We start from the raw sequence: 23,012 nt of genomic DNA, 5'->3' as shown, positions 1-23,012 counted from the left end.
CCACCAATTGCATCTGTTAACCTGTGTTAGCGCCTATCGATCCTTCATGATAAGAACGCTGAAATTGTTATGCCTACGAACGTCGTGCGGCGCTTCTACAGCGAAAAGCCCATAATTCGACGACGTATTGTTACGATACACGTAATTTTCTGTTTGATATCGCACTGTGATGAGCATGCATGTTTATTGAAAATTTGATTCGCTCGGAGCTGTTCCCCGGGCGAATCAAAGCTCAGGGTAACAGACTGCGGAGAGGCTGCGAGACCGCCTTAGAATCCTTGCACCTCGCTTTAGCATGCACAAGAGTACGAAGAGTGACTTCATAGAGGATGCCCGTGGAACAAGTCATTCGAGTTACGGAGAGTTCGGTCGCAGGCTCCCGCGTACCGACAAGGCTAGCAACGCCTGCATGACCATGATCAACATCACAGAGATCTTATATTGTTCTGACTACAGCCGCAACGGACTAAGATAGTGTCGCGGATTTCATCCTTCATTAGAGCTGACCCATACATGCGATGGGAAGCATTTGATGAACCATGATCTCAACGAACAGAAGAAAAAGAAGAGAACAATAAGTTGATGTTTTTGCTTACTTAGGCAAAGGTTTCCGTCGATATACACCTACAGCAGAAGTTGGTGTCACTCAATCGAATACAATGGCAGTAACAAACATCCTTCGCTTGACCGCCCTATAACCCGTCTCTGCAAGCTTCGGAACTTCGAGTCTCACTCCCAAAACGGCGCTTCATCCTGAACGGGATGTGGATCCACGGCCTGGATGTTCTCGCGCGTCTCATCTTCCTAAGGATTTTGTTCTGCTTCTGACTCAGCGGAGCGCTGGAAGCCCTCCTCGGTCTGCTCTCCCAAAAACAGCGCGGTGTAGAACGTGTTCGTTGAAGATGCAGACGTGCGGTCTACGACAGTTGGGCCTTTGTCAACTGGTTGTTGCTCGCGCAAAGGTAACGCTAAATCGATGATAGGGCTTGGGAAAGGAGTAGAATGTACATCAGCGACACCATCTGATGCAAAGAGCTGCGCTTTTGCAGTGCGACCGGACCGATCAGAGGAAATACCTCAAGCTTTGGATGCAGATGCAATGCCTGGCTGCGGTACAGCTTTTCGGTGAGATCGGTGCTGGATGCGCAAAGTCGCGTGCATGTTCATGTTCGGTAGAACCACACCCCAGACGCTGATTTGGTTTGCGACGGAGTGCTTCGCGGTGGAAGTTGAACCAGTGAAGTCATCAGCCGACCTAGGTGACCTTCGATTCGGTCACCCACGCCATCTCCGTATAAGTGCGTGTAGTCACGGTCATATGCAAGGCCGTCGAATTCGTCATCGGACTCATTACCAGCGAGATGGAGCTTCTCTGGGTCTCGTGCCGGGTGCTGCGTTGCAAATTCCGCCTCAACATTACCCTGATCAGTCTTGTTCTCGCCCAGCTGATCTTGGTCTGATAGTTAGGGGCCTTCGTAGTCACTCAGGTGTTGCTCGTCATCCTCCTCGCCATTTTCATCGAACTCAGGTGCAGGTGCTCCATCGTTGATTTCGTACTCGAAGTTAACTTTCTTGTCTCGCTTCCCGTAGAGCCTTTGGTGCTTGACCTCGACGTTTCATGCAGAATAGGAGGACCTCTGCGGGTGTCAGGAAGTTCTTCGGTACAATGTTACAGACGCGCGTTGCCATCTTAGCAAGCTGGGCCTCGCTCAGCTTGTTGCACTTGTTGTTATTGAAAATCCACATAAACGTAACGGCAGTGGTAAATTTGGCGCTGTACCTCAGGTACACTTGCATGTCAATTCGACCTGCTCGATATAGTGCTGAATCCAAGGTCTTGGGCGCGTTGGTAGTGATGATGACGAAGTGCCCGTCTTTCGAACCCAGGCCATCTGATAAATTAAGCAAACCAGTAAGCTTGACCTCCTTGACACTGGCGTTGGATGCGGCCAAAGACGAGACTACAGTATTGCTGTCGTCTGGTGTGACTGAGGAGTTGCTGGTAACGTTACCATTGGACGCTCTCGAACGATATTCATTTTGCCAATGTCCTCGAAGACAACAATGCAGCGCTTTGGCAAAGCCTGGTGTTTATCCTTCAACTCGCATCAGTGATGCCCGCAAGGTTGAATTGGAAAAATCGCAGGTTCTACTCGCTAGCAATGGCCTTGCACAAACTGGTCTTGCCAGTCCCTGATGGTCCATGAAAAATATAGCCCCTTCGGTACGGCATTCCGTTCTGTTGATAGAAGTCTTCCGTATCTTCATCAAAGAAGTCCTGGAGATCCATGATCAGCTCCTCTTTAGCCTTTGGATCTGTAGGCCCAGGACACTACATATGTCACATGGTTACCCACCGACCAATCAATCCACTACTTCATGTATTTAAGCTTATATCATGGACATCTTAGTCGAGTACACACGACAATACACAATAGAATATACACTTGTGCCAACTTCATGTTCAACTACTTACAGGAACAAGGTGAACGGTTTGCAGGGATCGCTTCCTATCCGTATAGGTCTGATTCTTGTTTCCTCCTTGGACATACGTGATGTCGACTTGTGTAGATTGCGGCTTTGCGTCCTTGTGCACTGCGTTGAATAGAACCTCGACCGGTTGCACGCTTCCCCAGTGACATCGTAGCCTCACAGTACCATGATTTGAATCCCAACCACCATTATTGTCATCTTCAGTCTTCTGTAGCACGAAAAGCTTGCCCTGGAAGAAGAACGGAGTGTAGCCAGCGGAGCCGATCACGGCGTGAAACTTCTTTCCTCCTTCATTGTTAGTATACGTCTTCGCGTCATCGCTAAGATCCTTTCATAAAAGGAGCTCAAATGTAGGGAACCAACGCAAAAGGTGGTTGGAAGGTTGCTTGCTGATCCAGATCATCAGACCGGTTGTGAATGCGTCGCTCACATCAAGCCCGACCTTGTTAGTGAAGTTATCGTGCAACCATATTATTGCCGTCTCAGCGTACGGCATGGTTGAGATGGATATGGTGATGACCCAGGCTAGGGATGCCATATTGTAGCCGGCCTAGTTCGCTTTAGCAAGGGCTTCTCCATGCTTTGCTGGATGGATGAATCCATGATTGCGTCCAGAAAGTTCGATTTGGCCGCCTTCTCTTTCTTCTTGTGTCGCCGACGCGTCGGTGGTCATCTGAGTCGCTGTCGGACATTGTGACGTTTGGCGAAGCTTTGTCTTGCGGTTGAGTAGTATGCAGCCAGGAAGCTATAGATTGAGGTGCCGGGGTAGTAGAAGATATGGTCAGAAGGCCCAGTCTGGCCGGGGCTGGCATGGCAGCGAAAAGCAACATAGGGCGTTTAGAGGCCCTATGTTGTATGTTAGCTGCAACGCTTTTCACTCAATGCACTTGATCGTGATATAGTGGAACGGCCGTCGTTGTATACGCAATATCTACAATTGAATTGAGCGTAACGTAACGTTCAGCGACGGCGAGACTGCATATTATGGGACGAACGCTGCTTTGTAGTTCAGCCTGGACAAACCTCATTAGTTGCGCTTGGGCCAAACAATGTGGGTACAAAACTTTCCGAACGGTCGTGATTGTTGGACACCACTTTTCATGGTCCATCTACGTTTCACGCCAGCGCTGATTCTTCGTTCATAGCCTCAAGTGCTCTCCTCACATCCATCATAATTCCCACCTCCGACTGTAGCCCCCTCAACCGCTCCTTCCAAAATCCCCGTCTATCCAAACTCAGCACCTAATCATCATTTTTCCTCCACAAATCCTTCAAGGGATCGCGATCCCTGGCCTTCAGCCCCCAGCTCTTCTTGTTCATCCTCGCGCCACCCCAGAGCTGCTTGCCACAGATCACAAGCCACTCTGCCATGACTGGAATCTCAAAGTCGAGTGTCGCATTACTACTCTCCAGAGCATCAACAACAGCTTCATACCCCCAGTCAATTCTAATACCAGCGAGACCTACGGTGACTAGTCTCGCCTCAACCTCCGCTCTCCTCGCGTGATCCACCCTCAGTATATCGCGCCTTTCGCCCTTAGTCGGCTCAACAATACTCCTCCAGAGGTAAGTTGGATACATATCTGTCGCGGCGTAGGCCGCTGTAGAATACTGATAGCTACGGTAATGATAATGTAGGACTATCGGGTCGATGGAATACTGCGCTGAGTTTCTATCTAGCTGGAGATGACGACTATATACCTAACCTCAGGCCAGTGACCGGTCACATACTAGACTAGGGTAGTCTGTCAGGGGTACAGTCAGACCTTGTATAGACCGACCGATACCGCAACAACATCCGACCACAAATTACCAAACCCCTGTGATTCTTCCCAAAAGCTGTCATCGTGCCGGCCGCTGTTCTTGGCTATGACCTCGGGATCTGGCAGGTCTTTGGTGGCTTGTAAAAGTGCTATGAGTGGCTCTGTGTGCTCTCTTGGAAGCTCCATAAAGGCATCTATGAGAGGGCCCCAAAGGCGGTGAAAATCGTCTTTGGGGTTAACTGCAACGCTGATAGGATGAGTGGTGGCTCGGGCGGCCTCAATTGAGGCTTTTCGGTGGTGCAAGTAGTCTTTTAGTGCTTGTGCTTCTTCAGGGTGGCATCTATCTTCGGTGTTGCCGTCTCCGTATGGATAGAGCTTGTGAGAGAACCAATCGTCAGACATGATGTCTTCGGATGTCACGAATAATACGTGATTAGAACATGATGGAAAGGCGAGATTATAAGTGTGAGTAGATCTGTGCCTTTTAGCATTGTAATCCAAACAATCTACAAACAGAGATTTGGACTCCACTTAGACCATGCAGCACGCCTAATTGACGTCACCGGGGGGTTCGCGGTTTTCTGCGTCATCCATCCGTCTAGTCATGACATTGTACGATCTTTCAGCATATCCAACAAGAAATACTACTGTTGATACTACGGTTCAATTACGCTCATGTGATTGATCGATCCGTAGTGTCAATATTGGTGATACCGTAAGTGGTCGATAGCCATTGAGGCAGCCGTAGTACGGCGATAGTACGCCTCAAGGCACTTGACCCCTGTTTATATGGGAGGAGAGGTGTAGGAGGCTAGGAGGAAGGTGGATCAAGGATAACCCACATTCACTCATGCTGCCCAATCAGGACTAGGCTTGGCACTGCCAAGAGTTATCATCATACCATGGCTTACGAAAGGCTGCGGTAAATTCGCTGTTGATATTGCCGTATTGCTCAGCAGAACCACCCACCATCAACAGGCAGCGCAACCCCTGTGATGAACGAGCTGGCATCTGAGATCAGGAACTCGACAGTCGCCGGGATTTCCTTCTGATCTGCCGTCCTACCCAGCGGCAGGAACCCATAGTCCACCTCCTTTCCTAGGATCTCATAGCTGTTTCTTAGCATCGGTGTATCTACCGGTCCACTGTACACGATCATCAGTCCTGCCCATTGAAACTGTTCTTTCGCGGAATTAGAAACTCACGGGCAGAAACAATTGCACCTAATCTTCTTTGGACCCAACTCTTTCGCAGCAACTCTTGTCATCCCAATAATCGCATGCTTGCTACTCGCATATGCCAGGTTGTTGGCCGCGCCAATGAGTCCCAGAATGCTTGAGGCATTGACTATCGAACCGCCCTCATTCATGTGCGGGATTTGTGCCCTCAGGCAGTTCCTCAGCCCAATGACATTGACTCCGTAGATGAAGTCCCAATCGTCGTCGTCTACACCTTCGATGGGAACGGCGTTGCTTTGCTTTCCAATGACGCCCGCCAAGTTGGCACAGCCGTCAAGCTTGCCGAAGGCCTCCACCGTCCGGGAAACCCAGCCTTCAACTTCCTCACGCTTCGAGACGTCGACGGCCATGATCATGACTTTCACGTCTGGAATTGTTTCCGTAAGCTCCTTGTGCAACTCATTGAGGCGCTCGGCCTGGATGTCGGCAAGAGAGAGTTTGGCGCCTTTGCTGGCAAAGAGACGAGCGGTTTCGAGGCCCATGCCCGACGCTGCGCCGGTAATGACGACGACCTTATCTTTGAGCGACATCTTGATGAGGATCGTGGAGTAAACGGAAAATTGTAGTTGTTCACGAGCGGCAAGGTGGTCTTAAGTACTCATCGGCCCGCCAGGCTATTGTGAGTAGCGCGCTACCCGCGCTATCAACTGACGGAAGTAGGGACATGCTGTAAAGAGTCAAGCACTATGGATATGAAGGCATACCGTGAGGAATAATTGGGTGTATTGGCGAGAGGCTTGTAGCACATGCTGTCGAAAATGAACCCCCCCCTCCTTCGGTGCTGGACCCTGGTTTTAGTGTTGCGGCAGCAGCGTGCCGCAAGTACGTTAAGTCGAAGTTCGTCTACGCCCTTGGAGGCCTGGAAACACGATACGATGAGATGTTGTGGACTCCGTCCGCTTTTCTGATGTATAGTCAATGGGAGTGAGCCCTAGAGTCTGTCAGAAACCTTTGTTCGGGTACGGAAGCCGCCAACCGCCAAACTCGATGATGTGCGCCAGATCACGACATTAGACAATGCCATTTTTGCCCACTTTGGAGTTTGCTCTCACTCAAGACAATAGAGTGCCCACAAACACTTGCCAGTGTTTTATGAAGAGTAGCTTCCCATCTGCGCACGGGTGCCGTCGCGTACTGTTCACGATGAATCGGGATCCAGTTCACTACGCGCCTGCAGCAAGAAGGCGCGCAAGGTCAACTCTCCTTCAACTTTTTCGGCGAAACTGCGATTCCCGACCTTCGCCCTTTTCCATATTCAACGCTAGTTTCTGTCACATCGCCGACCCCATCCTTGCTCGCATTTACACGTTGCTGCAATTCTCAGATACCCTCTGTGCGACTGCCTCAACCAGCCAATCAGAGCTCAGATTTCACCAACATCTACAGGTCTTTGCTCCACACTCCAGAGACTACGATTACAAAGTGTCGGGCGACTTGTACTACGGAGTTCCACGGTCGAGCAGCCACTTGATATCCCGCCTTACATAGCAACGTTCAGCTGCAATCAACTACGCAACGGTGGGAGATTCTCAGATCTGCAGAACACGCCGGAACGTCTCCCGTTACTCCCAAGGATACTTCTATAACTGATATATTGAAGGGTGCGGGCGTAGTAGTAGCAAGCGCCTCTGTCTGCTGCACGAACGTGGCCATTCAGACATAGTAATAAGACGCAGCAGCAGTACAAGCCAGAACATCGTGGATGTGGGTGCGTCAATTTCTTACCACCTTGGCCCTGTTGAAGTACGCCGGCTCTGGCCATTGTTCAAATGCCATCACGACCAGCCAACCTTAGCTCTACGTACACCACCTTTGGACAAGTTTCAGTATACAAAAGATATTGGAGAACGGTCGTAGAAACTGCTGTAGTCTCCTGTCACATTTTGGAGACCTGCAGAACGGCGTTGGGTACCTTCGAGAATTTTCAGCCCATGGTTCCACCCGGAGACCATCGTCGCCAGTTATTGGTTCAAACTACTAGACCTACTCAACCAAAATTTCCCCACTAATTCGAATTATCATTCTGTTCTGCATTCCATTAAGATACTTTAGATCTCCTTCCTTACCTTCATCGTCGCCGGGTTGTCAAAACCTTATATATTATATTTATCCAACTGCACTTTCATCAAGGACAGTTACCTCCTTCAGGAGTACTCCAATTGCCAAATTGGGTCGGTAACTCAGTGGTAGAGTGTAGGATTGCAGCCTCCCAAAGCAGTTTATCCCGAAGTCACCGGTTCGACTCCGGTTCGGCCCTGACTTCATAACTTTTTTTTCTTAACTCCCTCGACTCTTCGCACGTCCCCTGCGCGACTGCAATATAGGTAAGAAAAGAAGGAACGAAAGTTTTTTTTGGTGAGTAGAATAGGCTGTAGGCGGTAGTGTGCTGTGGATGAACGATGCAACGAGAGGAAACAGGCGCGCAGATGCGATCTTCAATTTTCCAACACGGTTCTGGCAGTGTTATTCTGTTCTGCGTTTACGAGAAAAGGTGACTCAACATCAATGCTGTGCACTCCTCAGCACTCGCAGTAACTCCAAAGGCACCATCAGGCCACAAATGGGCTTTAGCTAGCTTTGAGTACCATATAGGTGTTTGTCCTGAGACTATTAGCGGAGATTTGTATACTCTCGCGAAGCAGACGCTTTCGTTTCGAACGGTACACATCCCGTGTTCGCTGCATCAGTTGCGTTTTACTGCATACTCAAGCGCAACTATGCATCGAATACGCAGAAGGCCTTCAACAACAGGAAACTCAGAGCACGAACGACCACAGCATCGTATCAAATACAACCCCCCTCAAACCTTCTACCAAACTCGAACTTCAGACAATCCACGATTTCCTCGAGCCTATAGACCGTCGGCACTTCTCCGTTCCCCAGCGATCTCCCAAACCGCGACAGCACCACTTCCAAATCCTACAATCGCAATCTACATCATACGGCATCGAAGACCTCCAAAGACCCCCAGCACGCTTGAACTGCGCAATAGCAGGTCTACGACAAACAGCTCGTGCGATAACACAATTACCAACATCTCGACAACTCCTCACGGGTGCGACCACCATTCTAGTATCCGTTTATCTTGAAGCGCGCTGTCGTCTTCTCGTATTTGTCGACCAGGCTATCGGACTCAGGAAACACGTGAGAGTGTTGGTGAACTACATGTGTAAGACTTGGTCGAGTACATTCTTTTTATTCAAGTCCTCCATCTTCATCTATCATATTCTAGATTATTGCAAGAATCCAGCAACGAACTTGGCGACTTCTTCCGGCTTCTCTACCATGGGCAAGTGGCCCGCGCCATCGATGGTCTTGAGTTCGACACCGCTACCGAGTTTGTCCGCCATGTTTTCTTTCATGGTCTTCGGCAACACGCCGTCTCCCGAACCGACTAGGAACGCGCCCTTACCTGCGTAGGAAGACATGGCGGAGCGGATGTCGTATCCATGCAGCGCCCTAACGCTGTCGCGGAAACCAGGGAGCGAGTTGGTCTTGACGAACTGCTTCACTCTTTCCAACTTCGGCGCCAACTCCTTATCCTCATAACTCTCCTTCACAAACCAGCGGCGCGTCGTTATTTCAGCCAACTCCTCGCCGACGATAGGTTCGCCCTCGGCATTTGTCAGGCCTTCGGTTTCAGCCATCTCGACGCGCTCGTTCCACGCTTTTGCGTTTGTCGGCGGTGCAAACGCATTCGTGTCGCACCCGATGAAGGACGTGATGCGACCAGGATACTGGAGCGCGACGTTCAGCGCTGTCGCGCCGCCGAGCGATACACCCACGATACTAGCTGTCTTCGCGCGCAGGGCATCCAGCAATGTGATTACATCGTCGGCGAGCACGTCGACTGTGACTGGACTGATTGAGTCTTTTGGCAGTTTCGAGCGACCGCGGGTGTTGTAGCGTAAAACACGATACTGAGGGGCGAGCTTGATGAAGTTCTCCACAAAGTCATCCCAGATCCCATAGTCGACGAGGATGCTGTTCGACAGCACGAGCAGTGGGGCATCGGGATTTGTGCTGCCCTCGAGGCGGTAGGACAGATTGACGCCATCAGGCGTCGTGATCTTGCTCTCAATGATAGCCCTCTTCTCAGGTGAGCTGTGCGCCGGGTACGTTTTGAACAGTCCGTACTCACTCTCCGCCGGCACAGTGTCTGAGGACGAGAGAGAAGCGAGGTCGCGCTGCGCAGCGCCGAAGGTGTAGTACAGATCGTAAGTCCTCCGCTTGCGATCCTTGATAACGTCTTTGTAGATCCTGTCACACCACTCCGTCGTCGTAGCAGCCGTGAACTCCGCACCTCCAAGCCCATTCTGCGGCGCGTACTCATGGAGCGCGAGAAACTCCTTCTGCAAGTTCGAATTCGCCTGGATATCCAAATAACTCGTCACGAACCTTCTCGTTCTTCGCCATCCAGGAACTTTCTTCAGCAGCGGCACATGTTCCTCTTCATACCACTTCTTCAGCTCTTCCTCTTTGCCTTCACCCTCTTGCAGCATGAAACTAACTGCGACCATGACGTTCTTCTCGCCCTCACTCTCCACCTTCTGCAGGTCTTTAAAGTCGCTGCCGACCCATTCGCCCAGAAGGTCGTACGACTTCCGGTCCACGAAGATCTGCTTCATTGTATCCCTCTCCCGTTGCGTCTGCACCGGCGCACTCCGAAGCTTCTGGTACGGCTCACGTGTCAGCCACTCCAGCTCATCAAAATCATAAATCGCCATCCACTCCGGCTTCTCTTTTGATCCATTTTGTTTCTCGAGATCAGTTGCGCGGTAGCGAAATCCGTTGTTGCAGAAGGGTAGACGCAGACGGTTCGGGCCGTGTTCGTTCTGGTACCTGGTTGCAAGAGGTGTGAGATGGTGTTTTGAAGATGAGAAGATCCGGCTGGGTAGGGATGTTAACTTACCAGTCGTGGAATTGTGCGTCAGGCAGCCCGGGTTTGGGCTGCATGGTCACGTACAGAATGCCGGGGGTGGATTTGGACGCCATGGCGGTGTGGTTGCGATGACAAAAGTCCGTGAATAGACAAATTGGATGTTCAGTGTCAGTCAACGAGGGGTTCGTGCAAGAATGTGCGATTCAGAATTACATTGATTTAAGGCTACAGACAACGTGACGCTGGATGAGAGCTTGCCCGCGCCGATGACATCTGCCGGCAGCCGCTAATGTACGAAAGCTCCACGATGTGAGCCCCTCCAGGGCTCCGAGTCTACCCCTCCGTGTTCCGATCGGAAATGTTATGCGTCTAGCGCCCGAATGTGGGGAAGTCATCATTGTGCAGAATATGTAGACATGTGAATACAGTGGACGCGACTTGTGAGGCTATTGACATTGAGGTCGAATTGATTATGACTGAGGCCTTGCGATCACTAGTAAAGTGTCTTGTTTTCTATGTCTATTGCGCCTGTTGGTCCTGTCCACCTAATCGTACCAAATGGCGTTCATACCAAACCCAGGCTCTGGAATCTCCAACCTGGCCACCCTCGCCAGGAACTCATCCTGCCATCTGTAGATCTCAATGCCACCCTTCTCATCATCGGTAAGCGCGAGCCATTCATCACTCCACGGACACGGCGACACAGCGTTCGAGTGACCACCTGATGTTGGTGTTGGGTTTAGACAGATCTGGCGCTCGATTGCTCCAGAAGGCGCGATTTTGAACGCCGCGATGTACCCTGTCAGGTCGAACGAATTGGAGCGCGAGGTCGCGAACAGGTAGGAAGCGGATTTGTTGAGGAAGACGACATCGGAGCGGTACATGGTGTCTGGGTTGGGTATGCCTGTGCGGCTGTCAGTGTTGCTTGGATGCAGTGAGAGGCTTGACATACCAGGGGGAATCAATGGGTATGTCTTGTGTGTGTAGACTGGCAGTTTCGTCTGCGGATCGATGACATACTCGCACAGGCGGTTGCCTCCTTCCATCAGCGCGTAAAGATACTGTCCGCTTGGGTGTATCTCGACCCATCTGGGGTGGTCCTTTGGCTGAGTCGCCTCTGTGTATCCCACTGTCTCCATTCGGCCTTCATCGTCGATCTTTTTATGGCACCAGATCCTGTTCGCCCACATGTCTGCGCTGTACAGGTATGTCTCGCTCGGGTCAAAGACCATGCCGTGGATCGCCGTCTTCTCGCAGTACTCGTAGTTTTGGATGTTCTGCTTCATGGCGCCAGACTCGTCGACGGAGAAGATGTTGCCGAACCCGGCATGGTCGTAGAAGGGATTGCAGTACACCGCATATGGGGGCTTCTTCGCAGGGAGATTGAAGATGGCACGTGTCTTAGTGTCGGCGTCGTTCGCTTTGGCTGTCGTGGTATATTAGCTAAGCCTCGAAGTTTGAGCACGGTAGACGTACGATGTCCGCCGATGGGGTAGCTGCCTGTCTGCACAATCTCGCCAGGAGCATCGACGCGGAATGAGGTCCATCTCTTCATGGACGAGCCATAGATGTTCTTCCGTTGATGCTGCAGCCCTCATCAGCCATTGAGCTTTGTTACTGCATAGATAGTCGAGCATACGTCAAATGCCATCCAGCTGATGGGCTCATCGTGCGGGATCTCCGTCTTCTTGACCAGCTCCAGCTTCAGCGTCTCCGTGTCGAAGGAGACGGTGATGATGACCCCGGGCTTCACCCACGTGCCGCACATCAAGTGGTGTTTCGTCATGTTGGCTGCTGAGGTGTGGAATCTCGAAGTTCGTGTCGTCCGCCTGTGTCTGCCTCCAATTGATCGTGCCAGAGACAGCATCGTCCATCCCCCAAATCTCGCAGGCCACGCGCATCTCGACTCACAACGCCAAACATCCGGGGCGTGGGACCGATGGCGGGGCACTGCGCTGCAAAGTCAGGAAGAAAGCCGGCAGAGCCTTCTTCCGCAATGACAGCACTCCCATTGGTCGTCCATCCCTGTCAATGCGGGGCAGCCATTCGCAACGTCCGGCACTCGTGCAGCTGTGCGCCATCTTTTCGCGTGCCAGAGCTTCACGAGCCGGGGCGTTCTGCCGCAGCCTTCGAGAACCAGGGCGAGTCGCCTGATGGCCCGGCTAGAGACACGGCGATTGTCAATGGTGCTAGTCTGGTTGGTTTGAGAAAATGGGCCATATAAGAGGGGACTGCTCCCCGGAAGTCAGTATTCACTCCTCTGTACATACTTCATTTCATATACCCAGTTCATTCTCCCTTATTCACGATACACCTCATTCACAATGGCATCTGCACCCGAGTACCAGGACAACGCTCAGCACCGCTTCGACCCCAATTTCACTGATGCTGTCATCAACGCCATTGGTCCCAAGGTGGACGATAGGACACGCTTCGTCATGGGCAAGCTGATTCGCCACCTCCACGACTTCATCCGCGAGGTCGAGCTCACCAACGAGGAGTGGTTCGAGGGTGTCCGTTTCGTGAACTCCATTGGCAAGACTACCACATCGTCGAGAAACGAGGCCCACCGCATCTCCGATGTTCTGGGTGTAGAGTCGTAAGTCTTAGTGTTCCACAAACAGCAAAACTGGACTAACACGCCCAGGCTGGTCGATGAGATCGCCCACAAGCACATCAGCGAGTCTGGCGAGGCACCCACATCGAGCACCATCCTCGGCCCCTTCTGGTCGCCCCACTCTCCCTTCCGTGAGCTCGGCGACTCCATCATCACCGACCCCCACCCGGACGGCCAGAAGACGCTCATGCACGGCGTCGTCCGCGACCTCGACACCAAGAAGGGCATCCCCAACGCTGTCATCGACATCTGGCAGGCCAGCGCCAATGGCAAGTACGACTTCCAGGACCAGGAGAACCAGAAGCCCAACAACCTGCGCGGCAAGTTCACCACAAACGAGAACGGCGAGTACTGGTACTACTGCTACAAGCCGACCGCGTACTCGCTGCCCATGGACGGCGCTGCAGGCCAGCTCTTCAAGACGCTCGACCGCCACCCCTTCCGCCCCGCTCACATCCACCTGATGGTCACAGCCGAGGGCTTCAAGCCACTGATCACACAGCTGTACCCCCGCGACGACCAGTGGGTGCAGAACGACACCGTGTTCGCTGTCAAGGACGATTTGCTGCTCGACTTTGAGCCCAGCAAGGACGACAAGGCCAAGTACGACCTCGAGTACAACGTCACTCTTGCGCCGACGGGCAAGAAGACTGGCCGTCTTGAGGGCATCCCGAGGCTGCCTAATGTTTTCGATGAGCAGAGCAGGTTGTAGATATCATGTGTGTTGTGTGATTGCATGGGCGTTTGGGATCATCTGTTCGTAAATAGCGGATATATTAGCGTTGGCTCAATGAAAAGCATCTACTTCATAAGCAGACAAAATGACTTCAGATCACGTCCGCCAAATCGTTCTAAGTGAATGGGAAAAACATTTCCCAGATGCCGACTTCGCTTACCGTGATTCCTGAACATATATACCTCCATCCCCCTCCCATCATGCCTCATATTGTCAAACTCCTCTTAGCTCTGACCCGCCACACCACCAAACGAATCAAACCCCCCTCCCACCGCCGATTCACCACCACCCCACAATTCACAATGCGCGTTCCATATGCTCCGAAAGAAGCACCTACCGAGGAGGCCCGACCGGTTTACGAACGCATCGCCGCCCGCCGCAATCCCCGTCCGTTGATCCCCCTCGATCTGGCCCTGTTACACAATCCAAGCGTTGCAGATGGCTGGAGCTCCTTCATCGGGGCGATCCGCACAAAGACCTCTGTACCCGACACACTGAAAGAACTCGCCATATCCCGCATTGCAGCACTGAACGGCGCGGTGCACGAATGGGATGTGCATGCCGCGCTTGCAATCAAAGCCGGCGTGTCTACATCAACCATGAAAATCGTTTTCGAGCACCCATTCATCGGCAGAGGGGCAGAGAGGAAGGGGGACGGGGAGGGTTTGGAGAAGTTGACTAAGGAGGAGAGAAGTGTATTGGAGTATACGGATCAGATGACTCTCGGGGTACACGTGGAGGACGATGTTGCGGAGGCTCTCAAAACATTCCTGGAAGACAAGCAGATTGTCGAATTGACAGCGACCGTTGCAGCGTACAACTGTGTCAGCAGGTTCTTAGTGGCGCTGGATGTGGGGGAGTGCAATGGAAGGGGGATGAAGAAGGTGGAGGATCTAGGGGCTCCCCACTAAGACACGCAATTGAGCGATTAGTTTTTTCCCATTGTTATCCATTTTGGGTCATACATGAATCCTCGTACGACCGTTCACATAGTTATATATTTCGGGTGGTGTCGCGACGATTCTCACTTTAGTGTCTCTTTTTGGGTGTTTGTTGATGGCGGAATGAGCCCGCCCCGAACGGATGGGGAAACGACGCGGAGAAGACGAAGAGCATCTCTAGGTCGCAGTGGAATGCTTACACGAGTCGTAGGCACAACATGTATGCATCTAAGAGCCACTTGGGGCTGCAAAAGATTCTCACATTATCATCTCTTTTTGGCATGTTCGCGGACAGCGGCGCATATCCGCCTTCCCCATCCGTGCTTTCTCCACAATCCAGGGTCGCCTCGGCTGCTCTTGCTTGAGCCGTCGTGAAGCGTGAAGCGGCCATGCCCAGCATGCGACACCACGATTTCTTCTTCCCTGTACGATCCCCCTCTTCTCTACACACAGAGCACTCACAATGGCAGCCCTAGCCCCCCGCCTCCTCACACGTACCCTCCGCCACGCACCGCGCATCGCACCACTCTCCACTGTCCGCCACGCCTCGACCAAACACCCCGTCAACTTCACACCGCCCACGCAATCCGATCTCGACGAGCTGCGCGAAAGCGTCCAAGACTTTGCACGCCGCGAGATCCCTGAAGAGCTTGCTGCAAGAACCGACCGCGAGAATGCGTTCCCCAACGACATGTGGCAGAAATTCGGCGAAGCCGGATTCCTCGGCATAACCGCGAGCGAAGAACACGGCGGCCTGGCGATGGGCTACCAAGCGCACTGTGTTGTTATGGAGGAGTTGAGTAGGGCGAGTGGGAGTATAGGGTTGAGCTATGCGGCGCATAGCCAGTTGTGTGTGAATCAGTTGATGCTGAATGGGAATGAGGCGCAGAAGAAGAAGTACCTCCCTGGACTAATAAGTGGAGAGAGGATCGGCGGTTTGGCGATGAGTGAGCATTCTGCGGGGAGTGATGTGGTCTCCATGAAGACGACGGCGAAGGAGGTGGATGGGGGGTATCTCTTGAACGGGACCAAGATGTGGATCACGAATGTAGGTTGCTATATCCCCTTTCTACAACTTGAGAGCAATGGATTGACGGTAGCAGGGCCCAGACGCACACACCATCGTCGTCTACGCCAAAACCGCGCCTGACGCCGCCTCCAAGGGCATCACGGCCTTCATCGTCGACACTGACACCAAAGGCTTCTCCGTCGCCAACAAGCTCGACAAACTCGGCATGCGCGGCTCCAACACAGGCGAACTCGTCTTCGAAGACGTCTTCGTGCCCGCGGAGAACATGCTGGGCTCTCTCAACAAAGGCGTCCGCGTGCTGATGGAGGGTCTCGACCTCGAGCGCCTCGTGCTCTCCGCCGGTCCCCTCGGGCTGATGCAAGCCTGCCTCGACAATGTCCTCCCCTATACCCATCAGCGAAAACAGTTCGGCCAGCCGATCGCGCACAACCAGCTCGTTCAAGGCAAGCTGGCGGACATGTACACCAAGTACCGGGCCAGCGCCTCCTTCACATACAGCGTTGCCCGTGCGGTCGACGAGTCGCACGCCGACCCCATCATAAAAACGCAAGACTGTGCGGGCGCGATTCTGTATGCGGCGGAGCGTGCAAGTGAGGTCGCAGCCGACGCAGTCCAGCTCATGGGCGGGATGGGGTACATGAACGAAGTCCCCGTTGGCAGGATTTTAAGGGATGCAAAGCTTTACGAGATTGGCGCGGGGACGAGTGAGGTTAGGAGGATGGTTATCGGGCGCGCGTTTAATAAAGAGTATAAGCAGGAGATATAGATAGTGGTGGAAAAGAAGCATAAATGTAAATAGTAGTAGACAAGTCAAGTTTCAACATATTCATCCTCCTCCTCCTCCTCCTCCTCCTCCTCCTCTGCAGCCCCCACTACCGTTGAGCTACTAGGACCAGGGTTTGTCTGGTTTCGATGGAGGTCTTGGAAAGTTGCTGCTTTTGGCGTGTTGGGAGCCGACCGTTGAGTCTAAACACGCTTGTGGCTGGGCTTATACTGATCCTTGCTGCACGCTACGAGTGCGGCTTGGGTCGATTGATCAAAGTGCACGAAGGCGCTCGCCATTCATTCGCTACAGCGAAACGTAGTCGCGTGCGGTGCGAAATCGCAGAACAGCCAGGGCACAGGACTTCGAAAGAAAGACGGATATCTCGCAAGAGATCATGTGGCCGCAAGGGCCGCTGTTGTACACTGTTAGCTACGGTAAACGACAACGTAGGACTCTCGCGTTGATGGAATACTGCGCTGGATTGCTATCTAGCTAGGAGAAGACGATATATACTGGCCCTGGAACGTGCTAGTCCATAACAGTCTAAGTAATGGTAATCGGTCTCGTACGGACCGATTGATACCGCAACAGATCACGGTAATGTCCTAATAGTTATCTGAAAATGTTATGCTGGATCTGGCCATGCTGGTTTATAGGCTCCCCTCTTGCTCGTCCTCCAACGTCCAAGCGGCGCCGTCGTACCCTTCATTATCCGGCTCGACTGGATACCTTGGCTTTTCGCTCTCGCACAAAGAGTCGGGGTCGATATACCGACATGTTAGCGCGAAGCGCAACTTTCCGCTATGGTCGACAGAGTGCTCGTAGTACTTCTGCATCTCCACACCGTGCATGATGATGATATCGCCGTGCCCGAGTTTCATCGTGAGAGCGTCGCTGGCGTTGCCTGATGTCTTGAGGTCGAGCTCTTTGGGCAGCTGCTTTAACCTGTTCCTATACTGCCCCGAACTAACCGTAGCTCTGAGGTCGCGCAGCTCGTCAACCCGCGCCATCCTCTCCTCAAATTTGCAACAGCCTGGTAATGGTACGGCATCAGTATACACGCCCGCCTTGGACACGCCGAGGTGGTGTTTCGCCTTGAGACGGATCCGCATAGTCCCCGGTGCGCCAAGCGAGATCGTTGCGATAGTGGGCCCGAGACCTAATTCGCCGTCGTCGTGGTACGAGACGCGCTGCGATTCGAAGTAGCCGAGAGCGAGGACTTCATTGAACTCCTTCTCCTCGAACTCTCTCAGTGCGAAGGAGGGGTGAAAAGAGGTGGAGGTCGTGGAGGTTGACATTGCATCATCATCAGAGGAAGGAGATGGTGGAGTGGAAGGGGGGTGGGATAACAGATATCTAGCCGCCCAGCTCAAGCGCGAACGTGCCGCGGTGATGGGGTGTGAGGAGGGCGGGAAGGAGTGCGAGGCTGTCGCGGCGATGAATTTGTACGGCATACCGTAGTTGACGAGGAAGTTGCGCGTGTATGTTCCGCCCTTGAGCTGCCTGTTCTCTATCATCCGCCGGCGCAGTCCAATGTCGACGCGTTGCAATTCTTCGAACATGGCGTCCGGACCGCCAGGTTCCGAGACCACGGTGCGGTTGGCGACCATGTGTATTATGAAGCCGCTGATGCCGGGGAGAGAGTACCGGTTTATGCGGTAGTTGTGTGCGAAGGAGACGAAGACTTTGACGAGGGGGGAGTGTGTGTCGCGCGAGGGTGTGTAGTTGTGCGTCAGTGGCCAGAGGGGCTCGCGGAGGGAGAGCGCGGGGATGAGGGTGTGGGGTGGTGTTTTTGTCCAGCCGCATGGGCATTCCCACCCCGTCCAGCTTATGCGGGAGTTGCAGCGCCCGCATAAGGGGCATACCGCGCCTCTGATGAACGCTTCTGAAGTGTCTTCGCCTGGAACGGCATGACTAGATAGCATGGCATCATTGGAGGTCAATGGATACTCGTGGTCGTCGTTGGGCCAGGGTGTGTGGACTTTGAGGAAGCGCGGATCGTAGACTAGAGATGCTTCGTCGGGCTCGAATGGTTCACTTCCTCGAGGAGAGTCGGGGCTGGACGGGAGGATTAACCAGAACAACCCGCAGGTTGGCTGGAGGCACATCCAGCCATTCAGATAGATCTGCAGTGACTCGCGCGCACAGGTGCCACAAGACTTGATGAATGGTGGTGAGAAGGAGCCAAGTTCGACAGGATCTTCGACGTCTATTGGACGCCACCAAGAATCCTTCCTTGCGTTCAGTTTCTCGAAACGATATCGCACGATCTTGCTGTTTCCACTCTTCTCCACCCAAGTGTGGGTGGGTTTGAAGTAGTCCAAGACGCAGTACTGGTGCGGAGGCTGTGATGGCATGTGTGGGTTGTCGATTCCCGTGATGATCACCACTGGGTTGTAGTGGCTCATACAGTTTTTCAAATTCTGCGAGGTAGTGCCCTCGACCTGATCGCCACTGGCTTTCATCTCGCCAGAGTCTTTGTCTTTGACTTGGCCGCCACCCGCACGTGCAATGACTACGTTGCTGTCGATGTAGTCACGAGGGTGGGCGACTTTATCAAACATGAAACCTCTAACGAAACCGCCAGTGGAGTGGCAAGCGCTCTGATAGCTGCGGAAGTAGTGCAGAGTCTCGCAGAGATCCATGCGTGCATCAGCCCAAACCGATGGCTGACCGACAGGCTCTGGTTTTGGCGGCCCAAAAGTGCGATGCGCGAATAGTCGGTCAGCAATGTCGTGGAGAGCTTGCTGGCTCAGTGTCGGGCTTCCATTACAAGGCGGTAGGTCCATCGGGTCCTCATCGATTGTCGTTGCTTGTGATGCATGGAAGGATACATCAGTGAATATTGGTGCTTGCTGCGTACCTCCGGGTGATGGAGCGTCTAGAGAATATCAGCAAGATATGACATCCTGTTCAATGCGAACTTACTCCACGGCGGGCACCAAGGTAACGTAGGTTGAGTCTGCCATGAGTCGTTATTGGTCGCAGTATCATTCTGCACTATCGGAGCATCGTCCTGGGAATGTGGCTGTCTTCGTGGTGATGTCTCAGGTGTCAGGGCTGCGAATGATCTTTGTTGATCTTGTCTCGAGATCCACCCAAACGTGCTGAATCGCTCACGCATCGAGCTGCCGCTTACCTGAAGGTGCTCCCGCAAGTGAGTTGCCGCGTGTGAGTTTGTAGTATCATCATCCGAGCCAATTTGAGAGGAGTACAAGTCCTGGCTATCTGCGAGTATTGGCTCTGGCTGTGGTTGCGCAAAGGTCTCTGCATCATGGTCTCGGAAGCTGTGGTTCTCAACAATGCTTTGATTCTGTCCTTGTTTGTTAGTAACTTGGCATATGCTCAGCCTGGGCATTTGCTGACCTGCTCTTGAGAGGCTTGTGAATCGTTGTTGTCACTGCTCTTCTGTCGGTGACTAAATGACCCTGTAAAGGACATCGACTCCCTGGATCTGGGTTTTACAAAAATGGAAGGCACTCGAAGGCGAACGATGCAAGATCGTGGATTCTTCGTCGTTGGTGTGTCTTCACCTTGATCGCTAAGGACTCGGACAGTGCTCGTTATGGACTTTTGCCTGCACAAGGTGACCTGTTCGATTGGTGCTTGTTGAGAACGCTCTGTAGGACGTTTTTCTCGCGTGCATCTGGGAAGTGAAGATTGTGGAGCAGCCTGAGTATTTGTCAGCCTGAGTATTTGTCTTTTCTGCGGGTTGCGGAGGGGTTTGGCAACTCCGCGGGTGCCTGATCACGCTCAGGCGTTTGCTCGCGCTCTGCATCGTTTCCATTCACTTCATGAGCAGACAATTGCGAAATTGTCTCGTCATTTGATGTTTGACTTGTCTCCATGGTGCGCGTGCCATTGAATTGATTAGTAATAGATACCTTTCTTCTTCTGGGCTTTCGCGGCGGGTCTTGTGGTATGGTGATCAAGGGTGATGTCTGAGAAGGCGCTCCTCTGCGTGGTCGTTGAGAGGCAGCCGTTCCAAAATCGCGAGCATCGAATCCCAGTGGCGCTATTACACAGCCATTCCTGCGCCGATTTGCTTGATGTAGATCTGCTGAACCTCCCTGCTGCGTGATTGGAATGTCATAGTCGCTGATTTGGGTCTCTGATCCTGGCGAGAACGAATCCCCGCTGAACATGTCTGCGATAGCCAAGTCCGTCGACTGCTTTTTGCGCTTTAAGGTACTCATGAGGTTTTTGTTAAGCAGAAAATTGCAGCATAACAAAGTCAGGGGTTTGACAAGTGAAGTCAGAGATGGGTCTACAACAACAAGAAATGATGTTCAGCTACCAATGAAGGTGACGGCGACAAGGCTGAAGGTTGGGGAAACAACGTAAGCCTGCTGATCACAAAGGCAGACTTTGCGTGTGCGATAAGAAACGTCGATTCCACGAGTTTGGACTCAATTAGGTGAGTGCTGAGCGTTCAAGGTGATGAGGTGAGGTTCGTTGACAATGCACGCAGGTCAGAGCGGTCATGCAGGCATTAGGGCGTGCAATAATTCGTGCCCGAACTAAATTGAGATGAGATAATCAACCCCACCCAACACCACACTAAGGAGGTCAGCCACATCAACCCTTTACCTTTATACCACCTATAGCTCAGCCAATTGTTAATGTTTTTGACAATTTCTGGATCAATGGAATGCCCAAAGACCCCACAAAAAGATCATGTGCTCAAGTGTTCTGATAGTTGTGAGCATGCCAAGTATTTAGATCACTTTGATTGCTGATGTGTTGGAGAGATTCTGGCTAGCATTGCTGATGACCATGGTATAATCCCAAAACAGGGTCAAGACTTCTATCTGTTGTTCTATTGTGCTGATAGATCCTGAGGATAGGTGTCCTTGCTTAGCAGGGCCTCTTTGGACATGCTTTGGTCTCCTAGTGGAGACCCTGTTACAAACACGTACAGAAGAGAAGGAGTTATTGGGCCTGGGCACAGCGGTTATTGAACATAGGGAGAACAGCCGTTGGAGAAGCCGCGCCCATTGTACAAGCTACCCCACAGCCACGTGAGTACACTAGGATGATACAAGTAGTCTAGCGTCCTATGGAATGGAAGCAAGCAAGCCATGGGATTCCCACGCAGTCTCACATATCCCATGGGACTTTGGGACAACATCTCATAAGACAGTAAGATACTGTAGGACTCTGTACAATCATTCAAGTATATAGCATGTAGGAACACTGTGTTGAAGTCGTACTTTAAGCAAAGCTCGTAAGTACTATTTGATTGGTTCTCAAGGATGAGCTCTGGTTCTGGAACAATAGGGGTAAGTTGCCTGGGTGAAACACCTAACAACAGCTTGAGGTAACAATAAGTAGTACAGGCAATCTGTCTAGCTTGAAGGTTGGTTGAGATCCAATGACAAACTTAATTGATGAGGTTGAACACAAACCATAAGGGTTGTGTTCCTACATGCTGTATACTAAACATGTCTATGTGGTGATCTGTCTGCTCTGTGTGATCTGACAGCGCAGTGAGAGCAGTGGGAGCGTTCATGCAGGGTGCTCTACGTGCTCTGTTGCTGTACGTCAGATCGTGAGATCAGTGAGAGCATATATGCAGTCTGACAGCTGGCCTTGTTCCCGTCTCAGATTAACCAAGACTTGCCGCTGCTCTGTTGTTGCCTACGTTAGCGTGAGAGCGATCCTTGTCAGTGCTACCTAGTGTACCACTGATCGTAACAAGTACTTACAAGCTTTGCTTAAAGTACGACTTCAACAGGTACTTGTAGCTGAAAACCAGGTGCTTTTTGTTACGATCAAAGGGCAACCTGCAACAACACTGAACAAACAGGACTACGCAACAATACAAGAGGAGCCAAGGAACTGTAGTATTGATTGACCCAAGCAATGGGCCACGTTGGCAATACTCAGTATGATCATCACTCTCAGTGGAGCAACTTGATCAACCCAAGCAGTGAGGCCGCATCAACGATACTCAGTATGATCATTGTAACACCTACAACTGTATCTGCCCCAATACCGATGTGGTTCCTGCAGGTCTCAGCACACCGCTCCTTGTCTGTCGCAAACTACCTCCTTGTCACATGGACAAGGGTACTTCCAATTCCTCTCCAAATGGGATACTTAATGACTCCAATACTGTAGTTTAGATAGAGTAGTTTTTCTGTATCCTTTTGTACAAGACCTATAGGTGTAGGGAATTCAATCCTAGTGTTCTCAACGTCCCAGCACTCCCATATGCCTTGTAGTGAACTCACACTTACTTTGGACATCTTCCCTACTGGCCTGCATCATTACAACCATCAATCTTGGTCAAATCAAGCAGTTAGGCTGCGTCAGTATACTTGGTACGAGCAGTATACTCAATACCAAGCAATCTGAGCAAATCCTCCTGCTAAAGTATATAACAAGTAGACACGCTGCCCTTATGGCATTGTGTTCAACTGTTGAAGTCGTGTCTTAAGCAAAGCTCGTAGACACTATTCGATTGGTTCTCGGGGATGAGCAGAGGTACAGAAAGCCGTTGGGGGTTGGTTATCACTGAGCGAGCTCGGAGCGGCAGAGGTT

At 52.0% G+C, this 23,012-nt stretch overlaps 7 protein-coding genes and 1 non-coding gene across 8 annotated transcripts; 2 read left to right on the top strand and 6 right to left on the bottom strand.

Annotated features, from left to right (window-relative positions):
- Nucleotides 1–453: 453 nt before the first annotated feature.
- Nucleotides 454–3,031, bottom strand: BU25DRAFT_479948 (uncharacterized protein; the record flags this gene model as incomplete). Its single annotated transcript, XM_033711041.1, has 6 exons — nt 454–968; nt 1,256–1,450; nt 1,569–2,084; nt 2,179–2,332; nt 2,477–2,821; nt 2,924–3,031. The coding sequence occupies 6 exons, from the start codon at nt 3,029–3,031 to the stop codon at nt 805–807; spliced, it is 1,482 nt and encodes a 493-aa protein (XP_033557082.1). The 3' UTR covers nt 454–804.
- Nucleotides 3,032–3,735: 704 nt separating this feature from the next.
- On the bottom strand, nt 3,736–4,658 carry BU25DRAFT_351242 (uncharacterized protein; the record flags this gene model as incomplete). Its single annotated transcript, XM_033703349.1, has 2 exons — nt 3,736–4,076; nt 4,271–4,658. The coding sequence occupies 2 exons, from the start codon at nt 4,656–4,658 to the stop codon at nt 3,736–3,738; spliced, it is 729 nt and encodes a 242-aa protein (XP_033557081.1).
- A 442-nt stretch (nt 4,659–5,100) lies between these two features.
- BU25DRAFT_451752 (3-alpha--hydroxysteroid dehydrogenase) lies at nt 5,101–6,024 on the bottom strand (the record flags this gene model as incomplete). The annotated part of the gene is made up of 3 exons (XM_033709768.1): nt 5,101–5,135; nt 5,226–5,401; nt 5,462–6,024. The coding sequence occupies 3 exons, from the start codon at nt 6,022–6,024 to the stop codon at nt 5,101–5,103; spliced, it is 774 nt and encodes a 257-aa protein (XP_033557080.1).
- Nucleotides 6,025–7,663: 1,639 nt separating this feature from the next.
- BU25DRAFT_t128 lies at nt 7,664–7,751 on the top strand. The gene has a single exon. It is a non-coding gene; the product is annotated as a tRNA-Cys (tRNA).
- Nucleotides 7,752–8,700: 949 nt separating this feature from the next.
- Nucleotides 8,701–10,577, bottom strand: BU25DRAFT_414872 (alpha/beta-hydrolase). The gene is made up of 2 exons (XM_033707401.1): nt 10,407–10,577; nt 8,701–10,336 (listed from the first exon to the last, which is right to left on the bottom strand). Exons 1-2 carry the CDS (start codon nt 10,487–10,489, stop codon nt 8,728–8,730), a joined length of 1,692 nt encoding a protein of 563 aa, XP_033557079.1. The 5' UTR covers nt 10,490–10,577; the 3' UTR covers nt 8,701–8,727.
- A 307-nt stretch (nt 10,578–10,884) lies between these two features.
- On the bottom strand, nt 10,885–12,297 carry BU25DRAFT_414871 (3-carboxy-cis,cis-mucoante lactonizing enzyme). Its single transcript, XM_033707400.1, has 4 exons — nt 12,016–12,297; nt 11,853–11,961; nt 11,329–11,802; nt 10,885–11,280 (listed from the first exon to the last, which is right to left on the bottom strand). The coding sequence occupies exons 1-4, from the start codon at nt 12,160–12,162 to the stop codon at nt 10,922–10,924; spliced, it is 1,089 nt and encodes a 362-aa protein (XP_033557078.1). The 5' UTR covers nt 12,163–12,297; the 3' UTR covers nt 10,885–10,921.
- A 403-nt stretch (nt 12,298–12,700) lies between these two features.
- BU25DRAFT_442922 (uncharacterized protein) lies at nt 12,701–16,532 on the top strand (the record flags this gene model as incomplete). Its single annotated transcript, XM_033709333.1, has 5 exons — nt 12,701–12,975; nt 13,024–13,678; nt 13,873–14,551; nt 15,147–15,718; nt 15,774–16,532. 5 exons carry the CDS (start codon nt 12,701–12,703, stop codon nt 16,464–16,466), a joined length of 2,874 nt encoding a protein of 957 aa, XP_033557077.1. The 3' UTR covers nt 16,467–16,532.
- Nucleotides 16,533–17,116: 584 nt separating this feature from the next.
- BU25DRAFT_462510 (uncharacterized protein) lies at nt 17,117–19,907 on the bottom strand (the record flags this gene model as incomplete). The annotated part of the gene is made up of 3 exons (XM_033710527.1): nt 17,117–19,347; nt 19,395–19,779; nt 19,833–19,907. 3 exons carry the CDS (start codon nt 19,905–19,907, stop codon nt 17,117–17,119), a joined length of 2,691 nt encoding a protein of 896 aa, XP_033557076.1.
- Nucleotides 19,908–23,012: the final 3,105 nt, after the last annotated feature.

The sequence above is a fragment of the Macroventuria anomochaeta genome, assembly GCF_010093625.1.
Source record: "Macroventuria anomochaeta strain CBS 525.71 unplaced genomic scaffold BU25scaffold_41, whole genome shotgun sequence".
Lineage (NCBI taxonomy): Eukaryota > Fungi > Ascomycota > Dothideomycetes > Pleosporales > Didymellaceae > Macroventuria > Macroventuria anomochaeta.
The sequence above is the reverse complement of the archived record's forward strand: the minus strand, read 5'-3'. Positions and strand labels throughout refer to the sequence as shown.

Excerpts from the sequence above, each read along its gene's own strand:
- BU25DRAFT_414872 (XM_033707401.1), bottom strand. The coding sequence starts at position 10,489 with ATGGCGTCCAAATCCACCCCCGGCATTCTGTACGTGACCATGCAGCCC. Across the intron at positions 10,337-10,406 it reads GACGCACAATTCCACGACTG|GTACCAGAACGAACACGGCC; the intron begins GTAAGTTAACAT and ends TCTTGCAACCAG.
- BU25DRAFT_414871 (XM_033707400.1), bottom strand. The coding sequence starts at position 12,162 with ATGACGAAACACCACTTGATGTGCGGCACGTGGGTGAAGCCCGGGGTC. Across the intron at positions 11,962-12,015 it reads TCAGCTGGATGGCATTTGAC|CATCAACGGAAGAACATCTA; the intron begins GTATGCTCGACT and ends TGAGGGCTGCAG. Across the intron at positions 11,803-11,852 it reads CTACCCCATCGGCGGACATC|CCAAAGCGAACGACGCCGAC; the intron begins GTACGTCTACCG and ends ATACCACGACAG.